At 47.5% G+C, this 19,204-nt stretch overlaps 1 protein-coding gene across 1 annotated transcript in view; it reads right to left on the bottom strand.

Moving 5' to 3' along the window:
* Positions 1 to 3,908: 3,908 nt before the first annotated feature.
* The window catches only part of mad1l1 (mitotic arrest deficient 1 like 1), a gene marked incomplete at its 3' end in the record, with an annotated part of 49,599 nt that continues 34,303 nt past the window's right edge, over positions 3,909 to 19,204 (bottom strand). Inside the window, exons 12-15 of the mRNA XM_038986374.1 lie at positions 16,783 to 16,923; positions 12,744 to 12,800; positions 11,611 to 11,702; positions 3,909 to 3,999 (exon numbers count right to left, since the gene is read on the bottom strand). Coding sequence (XP_038842302.1) covers positions 3,909 to 3,999; positions 11,611 to 11,702; positions 12,744 to 12,800; positions 16,783 to 16,923 — 381 coding nt within the window. The remainder of the gene's footprint in view (positions 4,000 to 11,610; positions 11,703 to 12,743; positions 12,801 to 16,782; positions 16,924 to 19,204) is intronic.

Below are 19,204 nucleotides of genomic sequence, written 5' to 3'. Positions count from 1 at the left end.
AATGCAAGACAATGCTAGACCTCATGTGGCTGGAGTGTGTCAGCAGTTCCTGCAAGAGGAAGGCATTGATGCTATGGACTGGCCCGCCCGTTCCCCAGACCTGAATCCAATTGAGCACATCTGGGACATCATGTCTCGCTCCATCCACCAACGCCACGTTGCACCACAGACTGTCCAGGAGTTGGCGGATGCTTTAGTCCAGGTCTGGGAGGAGATCCCTCAGGAGACCATCCGCCACCTCATCAGGAGCATGCCCAGTCGTTGTAGGGAGGTCATACAGGCACGTGGAGGCCACACACACTACTGAGCCTCATTTTGACTTGTTTTAAGGACATTACATCAAAATTGGATCAGCCTATAGTGTGGTTTTCCACTTTAATTTTGAGTGTGACTCCAAATCCAGACCTCCATGGGTTGATAAATTTGATTTACATTGATCATTTTTGTGTGATTTTGTTGTCAGCACATTCAACTATGTAAAGAAAAAAGTATTTAATAAGAATATTTCATTCATTCAGATCTAGGATGTGTTATTTTAGTGTTCCCTTTATTTTTTTGAGCAGTGTATATACACACACACACACACACACACACACACACACACACACACACACACACACACACACACACACACACACACACAAAATAAGCTCCTCAGATCCACAAAAAACTTCTACAGCTGCACCATCGAGAGCATCCTGACGGGTTGCATCACCGCCTGGTATGGCAACTGCTCAGCCTCCGACTGCAAGGCACCACTGAGGGTAGTGCATATGGCCCAGTACATCACCGGGGCCAAGCTTCCTGCCATCCAGGACCTCTATACCAGGCGGTGTCAGAGGAAGGCCCTAAAAATGGTCAAAGACTCCACTGACCCTAGTCATAGACTGTTCTCTCTGCTACCACACGGCAAGCGGGACCGGAGCGCCAAGTCTAGGTCCAAGAGACTCCTAAATAGCTTCTACCCCCAAGCCATAAGACTCCTGAACAGCTAATCAAATGGCTTCCCAGACTATTCCAGGAAGTGAAACATAACATGTGCAGTTTGAGCTACTCCAGGAAGTGAAACATAACATGTGCAGTTTGAGCTACTCCAGGAAGTGACATTAAAGGCTAGCTCAGTTTGAGCTACTCCAGGAAGTGAAACATAGCATGTGCAGTTTGAGCTACTCCAGGAAGTGACATTAGAGGCTAGCTCAGTTTGAGCTACTCCAGGAAGTGAAACATAACATGTGCAGTTTGAGCTACTCCAGGAAGTGACATTAGAGGCTAGCTCAGTTTGAGCTACTCCAGGAAGTGAAACATAACATGTGCAGTTTGAGCTACTCCAGGAAGTGACATTAGAGGCTAGCTCAGTTTGAGCTACTCCAGGAAGTGAAACATAACATGTGCAGTTTGAGCTACTCCAGGAAGTGACATTAGAGGCTAGCTCAGTTTGAGCTACTCCAGGAAGTGAAACATAACATGTGCAGTTTGAGCTACTCCAGGAAGTGACATTAGAGGCTAGCTCAGTGCTGCCCCCTCTGAGTATCAAGTTGCTTGAGAGCTGCCCAACAGATTATTATCATTCAGCTCAAACTGGCTGATCGATCATCTACATAGTGAACTAACAGCTTTGGGAAAGCAGTGGTTTGTCATCCATCATTATTATTTTATTATTTTACAAGCTGACGTGGATGATTGACCGGTCAGGTGAGTTACCAAAACCTCCCGGGTCAGAGAGCAGCCCTGTATGTCGAGTCCTCACACACACACCGGTCAGGTGACCAGAACCTCCCGGGTCAGAGAGCAGCCCTGTATGTCGAGTCCTCACACACACACCGGTCAGGTGACCAGAACCTCCCGGGTCAGAGAGCAGCCCTGTATGTCGAGTCCTCACACACACACACCGGTCAGGTGACCAGAACCTCCCGGGTCAGAGAGCAGCCCTGTATGTCGAGTCCTCACACACACCCACCGGTCAGGTGACCAGAACCTCCCGGGTCAGAGAGCAGCCCTGTATGTCGAGTCCTCACACACACCCACCGGTCAGGTGACCAGAACCTCCCGGGTCAGAGAGCAGCCCTGTATGTCGAGTCCTCACACACACCCACCGGTCAGGTGACCAGAACCTCCCGGGTCAGAGAGCAGCCCTGTATGTCGAGTCCTCACACACACCCACCGGTCAGGTGACCAGAACCTCCCGGGTCAGAGAGCAGCCCTGTATGTCGAGTCCTCACACACACACACCGGTCAGGTGACCAGAACCTCCCGGGTCAGAGAGCAGCCCTGTATGTCGAGTCCTCACACACACACACCGGTCAGGTGACCAGAACCTCCCGGGTCAGAGAGCAGCCCTGTATGTCGAGTCCTCACACACACACACCGGTCAGGTGACCAGAACCTCCCGGGTCAGAGAGCAGCCCTGTATGTCGAGTCCTCACACACACACACCGGTCAGGTGACCAGAACCTCCCGGGTCAGAGAGCAGCCCTGTATGTCGAGTCCTCACACACACACACACCGGTCAGGTGACCAGAACCTCCCGGGTCAGAGAGCAGCCCTGTATGTCGAGTCCTCACACACACACACCGGTCAGGTGACCAGAACCTCCCGGGTCAGAGAGCAGCCCTGTATGTCGAGTCCTCACACACACACACCGGTCAGGTGACCAGAACCTCCCGGGTCAGAGAGCAGCCCTGTATGTCGAGTCCTCACACACACACACCGGTCAGATGACCAGAACCTCCCGGGTCAGAGAGCAGCCCTGTATGTCGAGTCCTCACACACACACACCGGTCAGGTGACCAGAACCTCCCGGGTCAGAGAGCAGCCCTGTATGTCGAGTCCTCACACACACACACCGGTCAGGTGACCAGAACCTCCCGGGTCAGAGAGCAGCCCTGTATGTCGAGTCCTCACACACACACACCGGTCAGGTGACCAGAACCTCCCGGGTCAGAGAGCAGCCCTGTATGTCGAGTCCTCACACACACACACCGGTCAGGTGACCAGAACCTCCCGGGTCAGAGAGCAGCCCTGTATGTCGAGTCCTCACACACACACCGGTCAGGTGACCAGAACCTCCCGGGTCAGAGAGCAGCCCTGTATGTCGAGTCCTCACACACACACCGGTCAGGTGACCAGAACCTCCCGGGTCAGAGAGCAGCCCTGTATGTCGAGTCCTCACACACACACCGGTCAGGTGACCAGAACCTCCCGGGTCAGAGAGCAGCCCTGTATGTCGAGTCCTCACACACACACACCGGTCAGGTGACCAGAACCTCCCGGGTCAGAGAGCAGCCCTGTATGTCGAGTCCTCACACACACACACCGGTCAGGTGACCAGAACCTCCCGGGTCAGAGAGCAGCCCTGTATGTCGAGTCCTCACACACACACACCGGTCAGATGACCAGAACCTCCCGGGTCAGAGAGCAGCCCTGTATGTCGAGTCCTCACACACACACACCGGTCAGGTGACCAGAACCTCCCGGGTCAGAGAGCAGCCCTGTATGTCGAGTCCTCACACACACACCGGTCAGGTGACCAGAACCTCCCGGGTCAGAGAGCAGCCCTGTATGTCGAGTCCTCACACACACACACCGGTCAGGTGACCAGAACCTCCCGGGTCAGAGAGCAGCCCTGTATGTCGAGTCCTCACACACACACACCGGTCAGGTGACCAGAACCTCCCGGGTCAGAGAGCAGCCCTGTATGTCGAGTCCTCACACACACACACCGGTCAGATGACCAGAACCTCCCGGGTCAGAGAGCAGCCCTGTATGTCGAGTCCTCACACACACACACCGGTCAGGTGACCAGAACCTCCCGGGTCAGAGAGCAGCCCTGTATGTCGAGTCCTCACACACACACCGGTCAGGTGACCAGAACCTCCCGGGTCAGAGAGCAGCCCTGTACGACTGTGTACCTGTAAGTTGTGTCTCTCCAGCCTCAGCTCTAGAACAGTGTTCTGTTCTTCCAGACGTTGTCGCTCTCCCTCCAACTCCTCAATCTTCAGCCTGCCGATACACACACACACACACACACACACACACACACACACACACACACACACACACACACACACACACACACACACACACACACACACACACACACACACACAGATGAGCAACAAGGATCCTCATTCTGAGTGTAATGAAGCGGTGTGTGTCTGTCTCTCCATTAATGAGCTGGATGTCTGTTCTGATATTCAGACTGTAGTGAAACAGACACTAATCACAACGTGTGTAATTGATGGTAAAGTGTGCGTGTGTGTGTCTGTGTGTGTCTGTGTGTAGTCTACATAAGGTAGGTAAGTAAGAGGAAGGCAGGTGTCTCTGTGTAGTCTACATAAGGTAGGTAAGTAAGTGGAAAGCAGGTGTGTGTGTAGTCTACATAAGGTAGGTAAGTAAGTGGAAAGCAGGTGTCTCTGTGTAGTCTACATAAGGTAGCTAAGTAAGTGGAAAGCAGGTGTCTCTGTGTGTAGTCTACATAAGGTAGGTAAGTAAGTAGAGAGCAGGTGTCTGTGTGTAGTCTACATAAGGTAGGTAAGTAAGAGGAAAGCAGGTGTCTCTGTGTGTAGTCTACATAAGGTAGGTAAGTAAGTGGAGAGCAGGTGTCTCTGTGTAGTCTACATAAGGTAGGTAAGTAAGTGGAAAGCAGGTGTGTGTGTAGTCTACATAAGGTAGGTAAGTAAGTGGAAAGCAGGTGTCTCTGTGTAGTCTACATAAGGTAGCTAAGTAAGTGGAAAGCAGGTGTCTCTGTGTGTAGTCTACATAAGGTAGGTAAGTAAGTGGAGAGCAGGTGTCTCTGTGTAGTCTACATAAGGTAGGTAAGTAAGTGGAAAGCAGGTGTGTGTGTAGTCTACATAAGGTAGGTAAGTAAGTGGAAAGCAGGTGTCTCTGTGTAGTCTACATAAGGTAGCTAAGTAAGTGGAAAGCAGGTGTCTCTGTGTGTAGTCTACATAAGGTAGGTAAGTAAGTAGAGAGCAGGTGTCTGTGTGTAGTCTACATAAGGTAGGTAAGTAAGAGGAAAGCAGGTGTCTCTGTGTGTAGTCTACATAAGGTAGGTAAGTAAGTGGAGAGCAGGTGTCTCTGTGTAGTCTACATAAGGTAGGTAAGTAAGTGGAAAGCAGGTGTCTCTGTGTGTAGTCTACATAAGGTAGGTAAGTAAGTGGAGAGCAGGTGTCTCTGTGTAGTCTACATAAGGTAGGTAAGTAAGTGGAAAGCAGGTGTCTCTGTGTGTAGTCTACATAAGGTAGGTAAGTAAGTGGAAAGCAGGTGTCTCTGTGTAGTCTACATAAGGTAGGTAAGTGGAGAGCAGGTGTCTCTGTGTGTAGTCTACATAAGGTAGGTAAGTAAGAGGAAAGCAGGTGTCTCTGTGTGTAGTCTACATAAGGTAGGTAAGTAAGTGGAGAGCAGGTGTCTCTGTGTGTAGTCTACATAAGGTAGGTAAGTAAGAGGAAAGCAGGTGTCTCTGTGTGTAGTCTACATAAGGTAGGTAAGTAAGAGGAAAGCAGGTGTCTCTGTGTGTAGTCTACATAAGGTAGGTAAGTAAGAGGAAAGCAGGTGTCTCTGTGTGTAGTCTACATAAGGTAGGTAAGTAAGTGGAAAGCAGGTGTCTCTGTGTGTAGTCTACATAAGGTAGGTAAGTAAGAGGAAAGCAGGTGTCTCTGTGTGTAGTCTACATAAGGTAGGTAAGTAAGTGGAAAGCAGGTGTCTCTGTGTGTAGTCTACATAAGGTAGGTAAGTAAGTGGAAAGCAGGTGTCTCTGTGTGTAGTCTACATAAGGTAGGTAAGTAAGAGGAAAGCAGGTGTCTCTGTGTGTAGTCTACATAAGGTAGGTAAGTAAGTAGAGAGCAGGTGTGTGTGTAGTCTACATAAGGTAGGTAAGTAAGAGGAAAGCAGGTGTGTGTGTAGTCTACATAAGGTAGGTAAGTAAGAGGAAAGCAGGTCTGTGTGTAGTCTACATAAGGTAGGTAAGTAAGTGGAAAGCAGGTGTGTGTGTAGTCTAGATAAGGTAGGTAAGTAAGTGGAAAGCAGGTGTGTGTAGTCTACATAAGGTAGGTAAGTAAGTGGAGAGCAGGTGTCTCTGTGTAGTCTACATAAGGTAGGTAAGTAAGTGGAAAGCAGGTGTCTCTGTGTGTAGTCTACATAAGGTAGGTAAGTAAGTGGAGAGCAGGTGTCTCTGTGTAGTCTACATAAGGTAGGTAAGTAAGTGGAAAGCAGGTGTCTCTGTGTGTAGTCTACATAAGGTAGGTAAGTAAGTGGAAAGCAGGTGTCTCTGTGTAGTCTACATAAGGTAGGTAAGTGGAGAGCAGGTGTCTGTGTGTAGTCTACATAAGGTAGGTAAGTAAGAGGAAAGCAGGTGTCTCTGTGTGTAGTCTACATAAGGTAGGTAAGTAAGTGGAGAGCAGGTGTCTCTGTGTGTAGTCTACATAAGGTAGGTAAGTAAGAGGAAAGCAGGTGTCTCTGTGTGTAGTCTACATAAGGTAGGTAAGTAAGAGGAAAGCAGGTGTCTCTGTGTGTAGTCTACATAAGGTAGGTAAGTAAGAGGAAAGCAGGTGTCTCTGTGTGTAGTCTACATAAGGTAGGTAAGTAAGTGGAAAGCAGGTGTCTCTGTGTGTAGTCTACATAAGGTAGGTAAGTAAGTGGAGAGCAGGTGTCTCTGTGTGTAGTCTACATAAGGTAGGTAAGTAAGAGGAGAGCAGGTGTCTCTGTGTGTAGTCTACATAAGGTAGGTAAGTAAGAGGAAAGCAGGTGTCTCTGTGTGTAGTCTACATAAGGTAGGTAAGTAAGTAGAGAGCAGGTGTGTGTGTAGTCTACATAAGGTAGGTAAGTAAGAGGAAAGCAGGTGTGTGTGTAGTCTACATAAGGTAGGTAAGTAAGAGGAAAGCAGGTCTGTGTGTAGTCTACATAAGGTAGGTAAGTAAGTGGAAAGCAGGTGTGTGTAGTCTAGATAAGGTAGGTAAGTAAGTGGAAAGCAGGTGTCTCTGTGTGTAGTCTACATAAGGTAGGTAAGTAAGAGGAAAGCAGGTGTCTCTGTGTGTAGTCTACATAAGGTAGGTAAGTAAGAGGAAAGCAGGTGTCTCTGTGTGTAGTCTACATAAGGTAGGTAAGTAAGTGGAAAGCAGGTGTCTCTGTGTGTAGTCTACATAAGGTAGGTAAGTAAGAGGAAAGCAGGTGTCTCTGTGTGTAGTCTACATAAGGTAGGTAAGTAAGAGGAAAGCAGGTGTCTCTGTGTAGTCTACATAAGGTAGGTAAGTAAGAGGAAAGCAGGTGTCTCTGTGTAGTCTACATAAGGTAGGTAAGTAAGAGGAAAGCAGGTGTCTGTGTGTGTAGTCTACATAAGGTAGGTAAGTAAGTGGAAAGCAGGTGTCTCTGTGTGTAGTCTACATAAGGTAGGTAAGTAAGTGGAAAGCAGGTGTGTGTAGTCTAGATAAGGTAGGTAAGTAAGTGGAAAGCAGGTGTGTGTAGTCTAGATAAGGTAGGTAAGTAAGTGGAAAGCAGGTGTCTGTGTGTGTAGTCTACATAAGGTAGGTAAGTAAGTGGAAAGCAGGTGTCTCTGTGTGTCTCTGTGTGTAGTCTACATAAGGTAGGTAAGTAAGTGGAAAGCAGGTGTCTCTGTGTGTAGTCTACATAAGGTAGGTAAGTAAGAGGAAAGCAGGTGTCTCTGTGTGTAGTCTACATAAGGTAGGTAAGTAAGAGGAAAGCAGGTGTCTCTGTGTGTAGTCTACATAAGGTAGGTAAGTAAGTGGAAAGCAGGTGTCTCTGTGTGTAGTCTACATAAGGTAGGTAAGTAAGAGGAAAGCAGGTGTCTCTGTGTGTAGTCTAGATAAGGTAGGTAAGTAAGTGGAGAGCAGGTGTCTCTGTGTGTAGTCTACATAAGGTAGGTAAGTGGAGAGCAGGTGTCTCTGTGTGTAGTCTACATAAGGTAGGTAAGTAAGTGGAGAGCAGGTGTCTCTGTGTGTAGTCTACATAAGGTAGGTAAGTAAGTGGAGAGCAGGTGTCTCTGTGTGTAGTCTACATAAGGTAGGTAAGTAAGAGGAAAGCAGGTGTCTCTGTGTGTAGTCTACATAAGGTAGGTAAGTAAGTGGAGAGCAGGTGTGTGTGTAGTCTACATAAGGTAGGTAAGTAAGTGGAGAGCAGGTGTCTCTGTGTGTAGTCTACATAAGGTAGGTAAGTAAGAGGAAAGCAGGTGTCTCTGTGTGTAGTCTACATAAGGTAGGTAAGTAAGTGGAGAGCAGGTGTGTGTGTAGTCTACATAAGGTAGGTAAGTGGAGAGCAGGTGTCTCTGTGTGTAGTCTACATAAGGTAGGTAAGTAAGTGGAGAGCAGGTGTCTCTGTGTGTAGTCTACATAAGGTAGGTAAGTAAGTGGAGAGCAGGTGTCTCTGTGTGTAGTCTACATAAGGTAGGTAAGTAAGTGGAGAGCAGGTGTGTGTGTAGTCTACATAAGGTAGGTAAGTAAGTGGAGAGCAGGTGTCTCTGTGTGTAGTCTACATAAGGTAGCTAAGTAAGTGGAGAGCAGGTGTGTGTGTAGTCTACATAAGGTAGGTAAGTAAGTGGAGAGCAGGTGTGTGTGTAGTCTACATAAGGTAGGTAAGTGGAGAGCAGGTGTCTCTGTGTGTAGTCTACATAAGGTAGGTAAGTAAGTGGAGAGCAGGTGTCTCTGTGTGTAGTCTACATAAGGTAGGTAAGTAAGTGGAGAGCAGGTGTCTCTGTGTGTAGTCTACATAAGGTAGGTAAGTAAGTGGAAAGCAGGTGTCTCTGTGTGTAGTCTACATAAGGTAGGTAAGTAAGTGGAGAGCAGGTGTCTCTGTGTGTAGTCTACATAAGGTAGGTAAGTAAGTAGAGAGCAGGTGTGTGTGTAGTCTACATAAGGTAGGTAAGTGGAGAGCAGGTGTCTCTGTGTGTAGTCTACATAAGGTAGGTAAGTAAGTGGAGAGCAGGTGTGTGTGTAGTCTAGATAAGGTAGGTAAGTAAGTGGAGAGCAGGTGTCTCTGTGTGTAGTCTACATAAGGTAGGTAAGTAAGAGGAAAGCAGGTGTCTCTGTGTGTAGTCTACATAAGGTAGGTAAGTAAGTGGAAAGCAGGTGTGTGTCAGGCCATTGTGTGGTAAACGTAAATTGATGAAAAATGTATCACTAGCCACTAAACAATGCCACTTTATATAATGTTTACATACCCTACATTACTGATCTCATATGTATATACTGTACTCTATACCATCTACTGCATCTTGCCATCACTCATTCATATATTTTTATGTACATATTCTTCATCCCTTTACACTTGTGTGTATAAGGTAGTAGTTGTGGAATTGTTAGGTTAGATTACTCGTTGGTTATTACTGCATTGTCGGAACTAGAAGCACAAGCATTTTGCTACACTCGCATTAACATCTGCTAACCATGTGTATGTGACCAATAACATCTACTAACCATGTGTATGTGACCATTAACATCTGCTAACCATGTGTATGTGACCAATAACACCTGCTAACCATGTGTATGTGACCAATAACATCTACTAACCATGTGTATGTGACCAATAACATCTGCTAACCATGTGTATGTGACCAATAACATCTGCTAACCATGTGTATGTGACCAATAAAATGTGATTTGATTTATTGTCGTCACAACGTGTGTAATTTACTATCACACTGGAGATCAACAAGCTCCTTCAACTACTAGACACACACACAGAACGTAGAACACAGAACGTTAGAACACTAAATTATAGAACAGTGGAACGTGAAACATGGCATGCGCAGTTTGAGCTACTCCAGGAAGATGAACACCATCTAATAGTAATTTAATAACCCAACAAGATAACTAGATAAAGCACCAAGATCGCTCCATACATTCTAATATTCTTCATTCTACAGTTCGGTGTCCCACAGTTCGGTGTCCCACAGTTCGATGTCCCACAGTTCGATGTCCCACAGTTCGATGTCCCACAGTTCGGTGTCCCACAGTTCGGTGTTCCACAGTTGGGCGTTCCACAGTTGGGCGTTCCACAGTTCGGCGTTCCACAGTTTGGCGTTCCACAGTTCGGTGTTCTATTCATGGGTTGCATGTTTCCTTACAACATTGTTTTGAACGTTTGTTTTGGACTGACGCCCGACTGACTATTCTAGTCAATTAACGCTGATTACAGTGGCTTGGAAATACAATGGCATTCTAAAGGAGACAGATAACTAGCAGGAAAACCTTTGGTCATCATCTTGATGTCCCCAGATAGACTTTAGATGCAGTATAACGTTAAGCATCGTCATCAGATAGACTTTAGATGCAGTATAACGTTAAGCATCGTCACCAGATAGACTTTAGATGCAGTATAACGTTAAGCATCGTCACCAGATAGACTTTAGATGCAGTATAACGTTAAGCATCGTCACCAGATAGACTTTAGATGCAGTATAACGTTAAGCATCGTCACCAGATAGACTTTAGATGCAGTATAACGTTAAGCATCGTCACCAGATAGACTTTAGATGCAGTATAACGTTAAGCATCGCTAGCTATTTTTTGACAAACTTTGCTAGCTAATGACAACATTGCCATCTGTCTAAAGTCAATTTGACGAAATGAAAATGCTGGCTAAGTTGTTTCCTACTAAACATTTGCCTACTTCAGCAGCGTCGTGGTATTTCCAGACTCTTCCGTGTAATTTACATAACCGTCAGTCTGTCCAGAATGACTGTAGGTCAGCACTATGACGTCACCGCTGGACGCCAGCTTGACAGCGTCCATAACGACGGCGTGACCCGACAGAGTGACGGAGGTGCAACCTATGAATAGTTTTAACGTTCCACTGTTCTATAATTTAGTGTTCTAACGTTCTGTGTTCTACGTTCTGTGTGTGTGTCTAGTAGTTGAAGGAGCTTGTTGATCTCCAGTGTGATAGTAATGTCAGGGGGACGTCCTCCACAGGGTTTCTGTCTCCCTCACTCTACATCACATTATCAATGACTTTATTCTCCCTCCATACCTGTCTGACCTCCATCTCTTTCTCAATCGCTCCCAGTGGACCTCGCATCACTCTCCTCCTCCCTCTTTCACCCCCCCACCTCTCTAACTAACCTCTTCTCCCAGCCTCTCTCCTCCCTCCATGTATATTGATGGGCCAGACAGAGTCATGTCTCACAATTCTCTCTCTCAAACTAAACTCTCCTCCATGCACCCTAGCCAGCCGCCTGGCCCCTGCGCTCCCTAACCAGCCGCCTGGCCGCCGCGCTCCCTAGCCAGCCGCCTGGCCCCCGCGCTCCCTAGCCAGCCGCCTGGCCCCCGCGCTCCCTAGCCAGCTCCCTAGCCAGCCGCCTGGCCCCCGCGCTCCCTAGCCAGCTCCCTAGCCAGCCGCCTGGCCCCCGCGCTCCCTAGCCAGCTCCCTAGCCAGCCGCCTGGCCCCCGCGCTCCCTAGCCAGCCGCCGGGGCCCCCACGCTCACTCCATTCTCTCTCCTCTCTCACCCTCCACTCATCTGAACTCTCTCTCCTCTCTCACCCTCCACTCATCTGAACTCTCTCTCCTCTCTCACCCTCCACTCATCTGAACTCTCTCCTCTCTGTAAATGGTTCAGTATGGTAGTAATACAGATACTTCTATGGGTGTTAAGTGTGAGTTACCGGAGTGTGTTGACTTCCTCGTTCGTTGCTAAGGGGTTGCCCTCGGCGACGGAGTCTTGCTGCTTCTTCATAACCTCCAGCTCCAACTCCATCTAGAACACAGAGACCCACACACTTACTAACCCAGACTAACATAAAAACAGATCCAATCACTCCGATGCCTTCTCCCTCCCTCCGGCCCTCTCTCCCTTCTTCCCCCTCCCTCCCTCCCTCCGGCCCTCTCTCCCTTCTTCCCCCTCCCTCCCTCCGGCCCTCTCTCCCTTCTTCCCCCTCCCTCCCTCCGGCCCTCTCTCCCTTCTTCCCCCTCCCTCCCTCCGGCCCTCTCTCCCTTCTTCCCCCTCCCTCCGGCCCTCTCTCCCTTCTTCCCCCTCCCTCCGGCCCTCTCTCCCTTCTTCCCCCTCCCTCCGGCCCTCTCTCCCTTCTTCCCCCTCCCTCCGGCCCTCTCTCCCTTCTTCCCCCTCCCTCCGGCCCTCTCTCCCCTCCCTCCAGCCATCCCCCTCCCTCCCTTCATCCATCCATCTCCCTTCATCCCACTGACTCCATCGCTCTCCCTCCCCCCTCATACATTTCACCCCCTCTCCCTCCATCCATCCATCCCTCCATCCATCCATCCATCTCTCCCTCATACATTTCATCCCCCTCTCCCTCCATCCATCCATCTCTCCCTCCTCCCCCTCATATATTCCACCTCCCTCTCTAAATGATCTATACCACTATTCCCTAAACAGACAGCACACAGGTGCATCCCCCTCCATCTGTCTCTCCTCTGATGTAAACTAATCAATGAAGGAGATGGCTGGGAAACAAGGGACGAGAGGAGGACAGGGACGCGGCTAGTGATTCAACACCAATCAGAAACACAATGATACATTCATTCATTCCTCTCTCCCTCTTCTGTCTCTCCTCAGACGGAGAGGTAATCACAAGGTGGAGAGATGAGAGGGTGTGTGTGGGTGTGTGTGTGTGTGGCGAGACGAGATGATTTCACACGTGTCACTTCCCATCACCACGGCAATTGTGACGTTACCCTGGCAACGGGAACAGCCAAGTGTGTGTTATAAACGACCGCCGTCTAGGAAAACCACGCTTTATTTCACAGGGGTGTGTGTGTGTGTGTGTGTGTGTTGACTCACAGTCTGTACTTGTAGTTTGAGGGCCCCAGCCTCCTCTTGAGCCTTAGTCAACAGAACCTGCAGAAGAGGGAGAAAAACACCACTTAGACAGTGTGTGTGTGTGTGTGTGCGGCAGGGAGAGAGAGAAAGACCGGTAGAGAGCAAAATATTGTATAACAGCCGCCACTCTTCCTGGAGGGCTTTCCACTAGATGTTGGAAGATTGGAAGCAAGTCCCCGCAACATTCAGCCACAAGGGCATTAGTGAGGTCGGGCTGTTGGGCGATCAGGCCTGGCTCGCAGTCAGCGATCTGTGAAGGACAGTCAAGTTCTTCCGCATCGATCTCGACAAACCATTTCTGTATGGACGTTGCTTTTTGCACGTTGTCATGCTGAAACAGGAAACTTCCCCAAAATGACACAAAGTTGGGAGCACAGAATCATCTAGAATGTCATTGATGTAGCTGTAAGATTTCCCTTCACTGGAACTAGGGGGCCGAACCGTGAAAAACAGCCCCAGACCATTATTCCTCCTCCACCAAACTTTACAGTTGGCGCTATGCATTAGGGCAGGTAGCGTTCTCCTGGCATCCACCAAACCCAGATTTGCCCGTCGGACTACCAGATGGGGAAGCGTGATTAATCCCTCCAGAGAAGGCGTTTCCATTGCTCCAGAGTCCAGTGGCGGTGAACTTTACACCACTCCAGCCGCGAGTGTCATTGAGCACGGTGATGTTAAGCTGCTCGGCCATGGAAACCCATTGAAGCTCAGATCACGTGGTTACCACCCTGCATGAACACGGCTCTGGAATAATAACATCAGCTAGGAAACCAGCCAGCTAACGTTAGCTAGCTAGCTAACAGTACACAGTAGCTTGAAATGAAACCATTTTCTGTCAAAATTAGAAATGTGTCATATCTGTCATTGTGCTGATGTTGCTTCCAAAGGCAGGTTGGAACTCGGTAGTGAGTGTTGCAACAGAGGACAGATTATTTTTACATGCAATGCACTTCAGCGGTCCCGTTCTGCTGATGTCGTGTTGCCTACCACTTCACAGCTGAGCCATTGTTGCTTCTAGATGCTTCCACTTCACAATAACAGAACTAACAGTTGCCCGGGGCAGCTCTAGCAGGGCAGAAATTTTACAAACTGACTTGTTGGAAAGGTGGCATCCTATGACGGTGCCACGTTGAAAGTCACTGAGCTCTTCAGTAAGGCCATTCTACTGCCAATGTTTGTCTATGGAGATTGCATGGATGTATGCTCAATTCTATACACCTGTCAGCAACGGGTGTGGCTGAAATAGCCGAATACACTAATTTTAAGTGGTGTCAAGATAACACACATACATGCACAGTTGAAGTTGGAAGTTTACATACACTTAGGTTGGAGTCAATAAAACTCATTTTTCAACCACTCCACAAATTTCTTGTTAACAAACTATAGTTTTGGCAAATCGGTTAGGACATCTACTTTGTGCATGACACAAATAATTTTTCCAACAATTGTTTACAAACAGATTATTTAACTTATAATTTCACTTATAACTGTATCACAATTCCAGTGGGTCAGAAGTTTACATACACTAAGTTGACTGTGCCTTTAAACAGCTTGGAAGATTCCAGAAAATTACGTCATGGCTTTAGAAGCTTCTGATAGCCTAATTGACATAATTTGAGTCAATTGGAGGTGTACCTGTGGATGTATTTCAAGGCCTACCTTCAAACTCAGTGCCTCTTTGCTTGACATCATGGGAAAATCAAAAGAAATCAGCCAAGACCTCAGAAAAAAATTGTGGACCTCCACAAGTCTGGTTCATCCTTGGGAGCAATTTCCAAATGCCTGAAGGTACCACGTTCATCTGTACAAACAATAGTACGCAATTATAAACACCATGGGACCACGCAGCCGTCATACCGCTCAGGAAGGAGACGCGTTCTGTCTCCTAGAGATTAACGTACTTTGGTCCAAAAAGTGCAAATCAATCCCAGAACAACAGCAAAGGACCGTGTGAAGATGCTGGAGGAAACAGGTACAATAGTATCTATATCCACAGTAAAACGAGTCCTATATCGACTTAACCTGAAAGGCCGCTCAGCGAGGAAGAAGTCAATGCTCCAAAACCGCCATAAAAAGCCAGACTACAGTTTGCAACTGCACATGGGGACAAAGAAAGTACTTTTTGGAGAAATGTCCTCTGGTCTGATGAAACAAAAATAGAACTGTTTGGCCATAATGACCATCGTTATGTTTGGAGGAAAAAGGGGGATGCTTGCAAGCCGAAGAACACCATCCCAACCGTGAAGCACGGGGGTGGCAGCATCATGTTGTGGGGGTGCTTTGCTGCAGGAGGGACTGGTGCACTTCACAAAATAGATGGCATCATGAGGAAAGAAAATTGTATAGATATATTGAAGCAACATCTCAAGACATCAGTCAGGAAGTTAAAGCTTGGTCGCAAATGGGTCTTCCAAATGGACAATGACCTCAAGCATACTTCCAAAGGTGTGGCAAAATGGCTTAAGGACAACAAAGTCAAGGTATTGGAGTGGCCATCACAAAGCCCTGACCTCAATCCTATAGAACATTTGTGGGCAGAACTAAAAAAGCATGTGCAAACTTCCGACTTCAACTATATCTATGTGACCCGATTCGGGAAACTAGGCTATGTGCAGAGAGAGAAGTTCAGATTGGTCCGCCCCTACAGAAGGGGTCCGCCCCTACAGAAGGGTCCGCCCTACAGAAGGGTCCGCCCTACAGAAGGGTCCGCCCTACAGAAGGGTCCGCCCTATAGTAGGGTTCTGTCTATAAGCTCGTCAGTGTTGGTAATCCTCTATTAAATGTAGAGGAGCTGCATAAGTGTTGCTCTCCACTTCCTGAAGGATCAAGTTCTGAAAAATCTGTGGGCTTAGAGAATGATAGTTAAAGTGATGGAGAAAACACCTGTCTCCGGATTACATCTTCAAACTAGGGGTAATCGTTGCATGGCATTCCTGACAGGGAGACACGTCCATCATGCATAATGATGTATACAGGTAAGATAGTTAGCTACATTTTCAGATATTACACGTTTCTAATTTTGACAGAAATTGGTTTCGTTTCAAGCTACAGTGTACTGTTAGCTAGCTAGCTAATGTTAGCTGGCTGGTTCCCTAGCTGACATTGTTATTTGTATCCCAGAACCATTTACTTTTCTAGATAGAGCTAACCTAGTTGGTTAGCTCCCAGCACTGTTGGCACTGTGTTCATTGTTGTTTAATTAGCTAACGTTAACTGGTTGGCTCGTTAGCTAACATTAACAGGTTGGCTCGTTAGCTAACGTTAAGTGACATGTGTGATCTTAAACTTTGTTTGCCTAGCTAGGTTCATTGTTTACCTAACTAGCTAGGTTCATTGTTTACCTAACTAGCTAGATTCATTGTTTACCTAACTAGCTAGATTCATTGTTTACCTAACTAGCTAGATTCATTGTTTACCTAACTAGCTAGGTTCATTGTTTACCTAACTAGCTAGGTTCATTGTTTACCTAACTAGCTAGGTTCATTGTTTACCTAACTAGCTAGGTTCATTGTTTACCTAACTAGCTAGGTTCATTGTTTACCTAACTAGCTAGGTTCATTGTTTACCTAACTAGCTAGGTTCATTGTTTACCTAACTAGCTAGGTTCATTGTTTACCTAACTAGCTAGGTTCATTGTTTACCTAACTAGCTAGCTATTTGTCTTAAGCTAAAGTGTACTGTTAGTAGAGCGCCAGGTGTTCGCTAAGTGTTCGCTCCGAGAGCGAAACGAGATGGGTGGGGCTAAGGCTTAAGAGGGTGTGAACGATGCTGAATGGGTGTAGACAAAGAAGAGCTCTTCACTAGATACCAAAACATTCAAAGGCCATTTTCTCAAAAGTGAGTTTACAAGTTGATCAACTTCAAAGCAGAATTACTTTCCCATTGTTTCCTCAAATGCAGTGTATGATATACCATTTTGTAGCACTGAGTCTCTAGTTTTATCCAGTGTAAAAATAAACACAATTTCAAATTCTGCGACAGACAGACAGTCTCTCCGTACCTCCATCTCTGTATTGTGGTTCTGTGTCTTGGTCAGTATATCTTCTGCCTCTCTGAGTCTGCGGTTGAGTTGAGGAGTGTAGTCGCTAGAAGACAGCTCACTATCATAGGACTCCAGGATGGCACGCATCCCATCTCGCTCCTGGAACACACACACGGAAAGAGAGACCGTGAGGCAACTAAAAACACATTGATTATTGAGGCACATAGGCTTTTGTCATAAACCATTTAAAAAATGTTTTATTTCAGTTAAGAACAAATTCTTATTTACAATGACGCGCTAGCTACCCCGGGCCAAACACGGACAACTCTGGGCCAAATGTGCGCCGCCCTATGGGACTATGAGTGCATTTCACAACACTTTTGGGTTGTAATCATATTATAATGCTTGTAGTTATAGTCACCAATCAACTGCATTAATTAAAATGATCAGAATGTAGATGCTAATCTGGCTAACGGCGCTAACCATAGTACTGTATCTGAATGTATCAAGCATTTCGCTACACCCGCAATTACATCTGCTAAACACGTGTATGAAGAGTGTAGATGCTAATCTGGCTAACAACCCTACTCATAGTCCTGTATCTGCTAGTCCGACTGCTACATGCAAAAAAATGGTGTTTAACAATAATAGATGAGTTTAAATCTTAGCGACAGTCTTAAAACATTATGAAATCATTACCAGAATCCAAGTCTCTCAGCCTGCATCTTTGGTGCTAACGTTAGCAATGCTAGCTCGGTAAGTAACTAACCCTGCTGCATTCTGAAATAAAGTGTTGTCAACGACACAAACACAGCCTCAGCGACTGTCCAAGCAACCATCCAACACTGGAGACCTATTAGAAGTAACAAAAAAAATCTACAAGTAATTCACTATGAAAAGAATAGGTTATCTGGAAAGAGAACAATGGCCGCCAACGTGATATATAGATCGTTGAAAATTTGTCCATAAAAAAATATACACATTAGTAATCTCAGGGATTCTTCTTAAAAACGCAACACAGTGGAAATGTCAGAGGTTCTCTCGTCATTAAACAGTCCTCCTGAAAAATTTTGGGGGGGACACAAAATGTCTAAATAGTTCCTAATAATATCCCAAGTGTTCATGCTGGTGGAGTTGACCTTTAAGAGCACACAACTGGCCCCCTTTAACATGTGTGTATGTGCCTCTCATTTCCAAGTCAATTAAACGGAGACCTGTGGAAGTAACTCTCCTTAAAAATCACTCTCTCTGGGACGTGTGGGCCTGTGAAGGTCATGGCATTTTTGTTGTTAACGGCTGTGGATCATGTGATGAGCGGCTGCGGATCATGTGATGAGCGGCTGTGGATCATGTAGTGAGCGGCTGGGGATCATGTAGTGAGCGGCTGGGGATCATGTGATGAGCGGCTGGGGATCATGTAGTGAGCGGCTGGGGATCATGTAGTGAGCGGCTGTGGATCATGTAGTGAGCGGCTGGGGATCATGTAGTGAGCGGCTGTGGATCATGTAGTGAGCGGCTGTGGATCATGTAGTGAGCGGCTGGGGATCATGTGATGAGCGGCTGGGGATCATGTAGTGAGCGGCTGGGGATCATGTGATGAGCGGCTGGGGATCATGTAGTGAGCGGCTGGGGATCATGTGATGAGCGGCTGGGGATCATGTAGTGAGCGGCTGGGGATCATGTGATGAGCGGCTGGGGATCATGTAGTGAGCGGCTGTGGATCATGTAGTGAGCGGCTGGGGATCATGTAATGAGCGGCTGGGGATCATGTAATGAGCGGCTGGGGATCATGTAGTGAGCGGCTGGGGATCATGTAGTGAGCGGCTGGGGATCATGTAGTGAGCGGCTGGGGATCATGTAGTGAGCGGCTGGGGATCATGTAGTGAGCGGCTGGGGATCATGTAGTGAGCGGCTGGGGATCATGTAGTGAGCGGCTGGGGATCATGTAGTGAGCGGCTGGGGATCATGTAGTGAGCGGCTGGGGATCATGTAGTGAGCGGCTGGGGATCATGTGATGAGCGGCTGCGGATCATGTAGTGAGCGGCTGGGGATCATGTAGTGAGCGGCTGGGGATCATGTAGTGAGCGGCTGGGGATCATGTAATGAGCGGCTGTGGATCATGTAATGAGCGGCTGGGGATCATGTAGTGAGCGGCTGGGGATCATGTAATGAGCGGCTGGGGATCATGTAGTGAGCGGCTGGGGATCATGTGATGAGCGGCTGGGGATCATGTAATGAGCGGCTGTGGATCATGTAATGAGCGGCTGGGGATCATGTAGTGAGCGGCTGGGGATCATGTAGTGAGCGGCTGTGGATCATGTAATGAGCGGCTGGGGATCATGTAGTGAGCGGCTGGGGATCATGTAATGAGCGGCTGGGGATCATGTAGTGAGCGGCTGGGGATCATGTAATGAGCGGCTGGGGATCATGTAGTGAGCGG

This window comes from Salvelinus namaycush, unplaced genomic scaffold (assembly GCF_016432855.1).
Source record: "Salvelinus namaycush isolate Seneca unplaced genomic scaffold, SaNama_1.0 Scaffold464, whole genome shotgun sequence".
NCBI lineage: Eukaryota > Metazoa > Chordata > Actinopteri > Salmoniformes > Salmonidae > Salvelinus > Salvelinus namaycush.
Note: the sequence above shows the minus strand (reverse complement) of the source record. Positions and strands in the feature narration are given on the sequence as shown.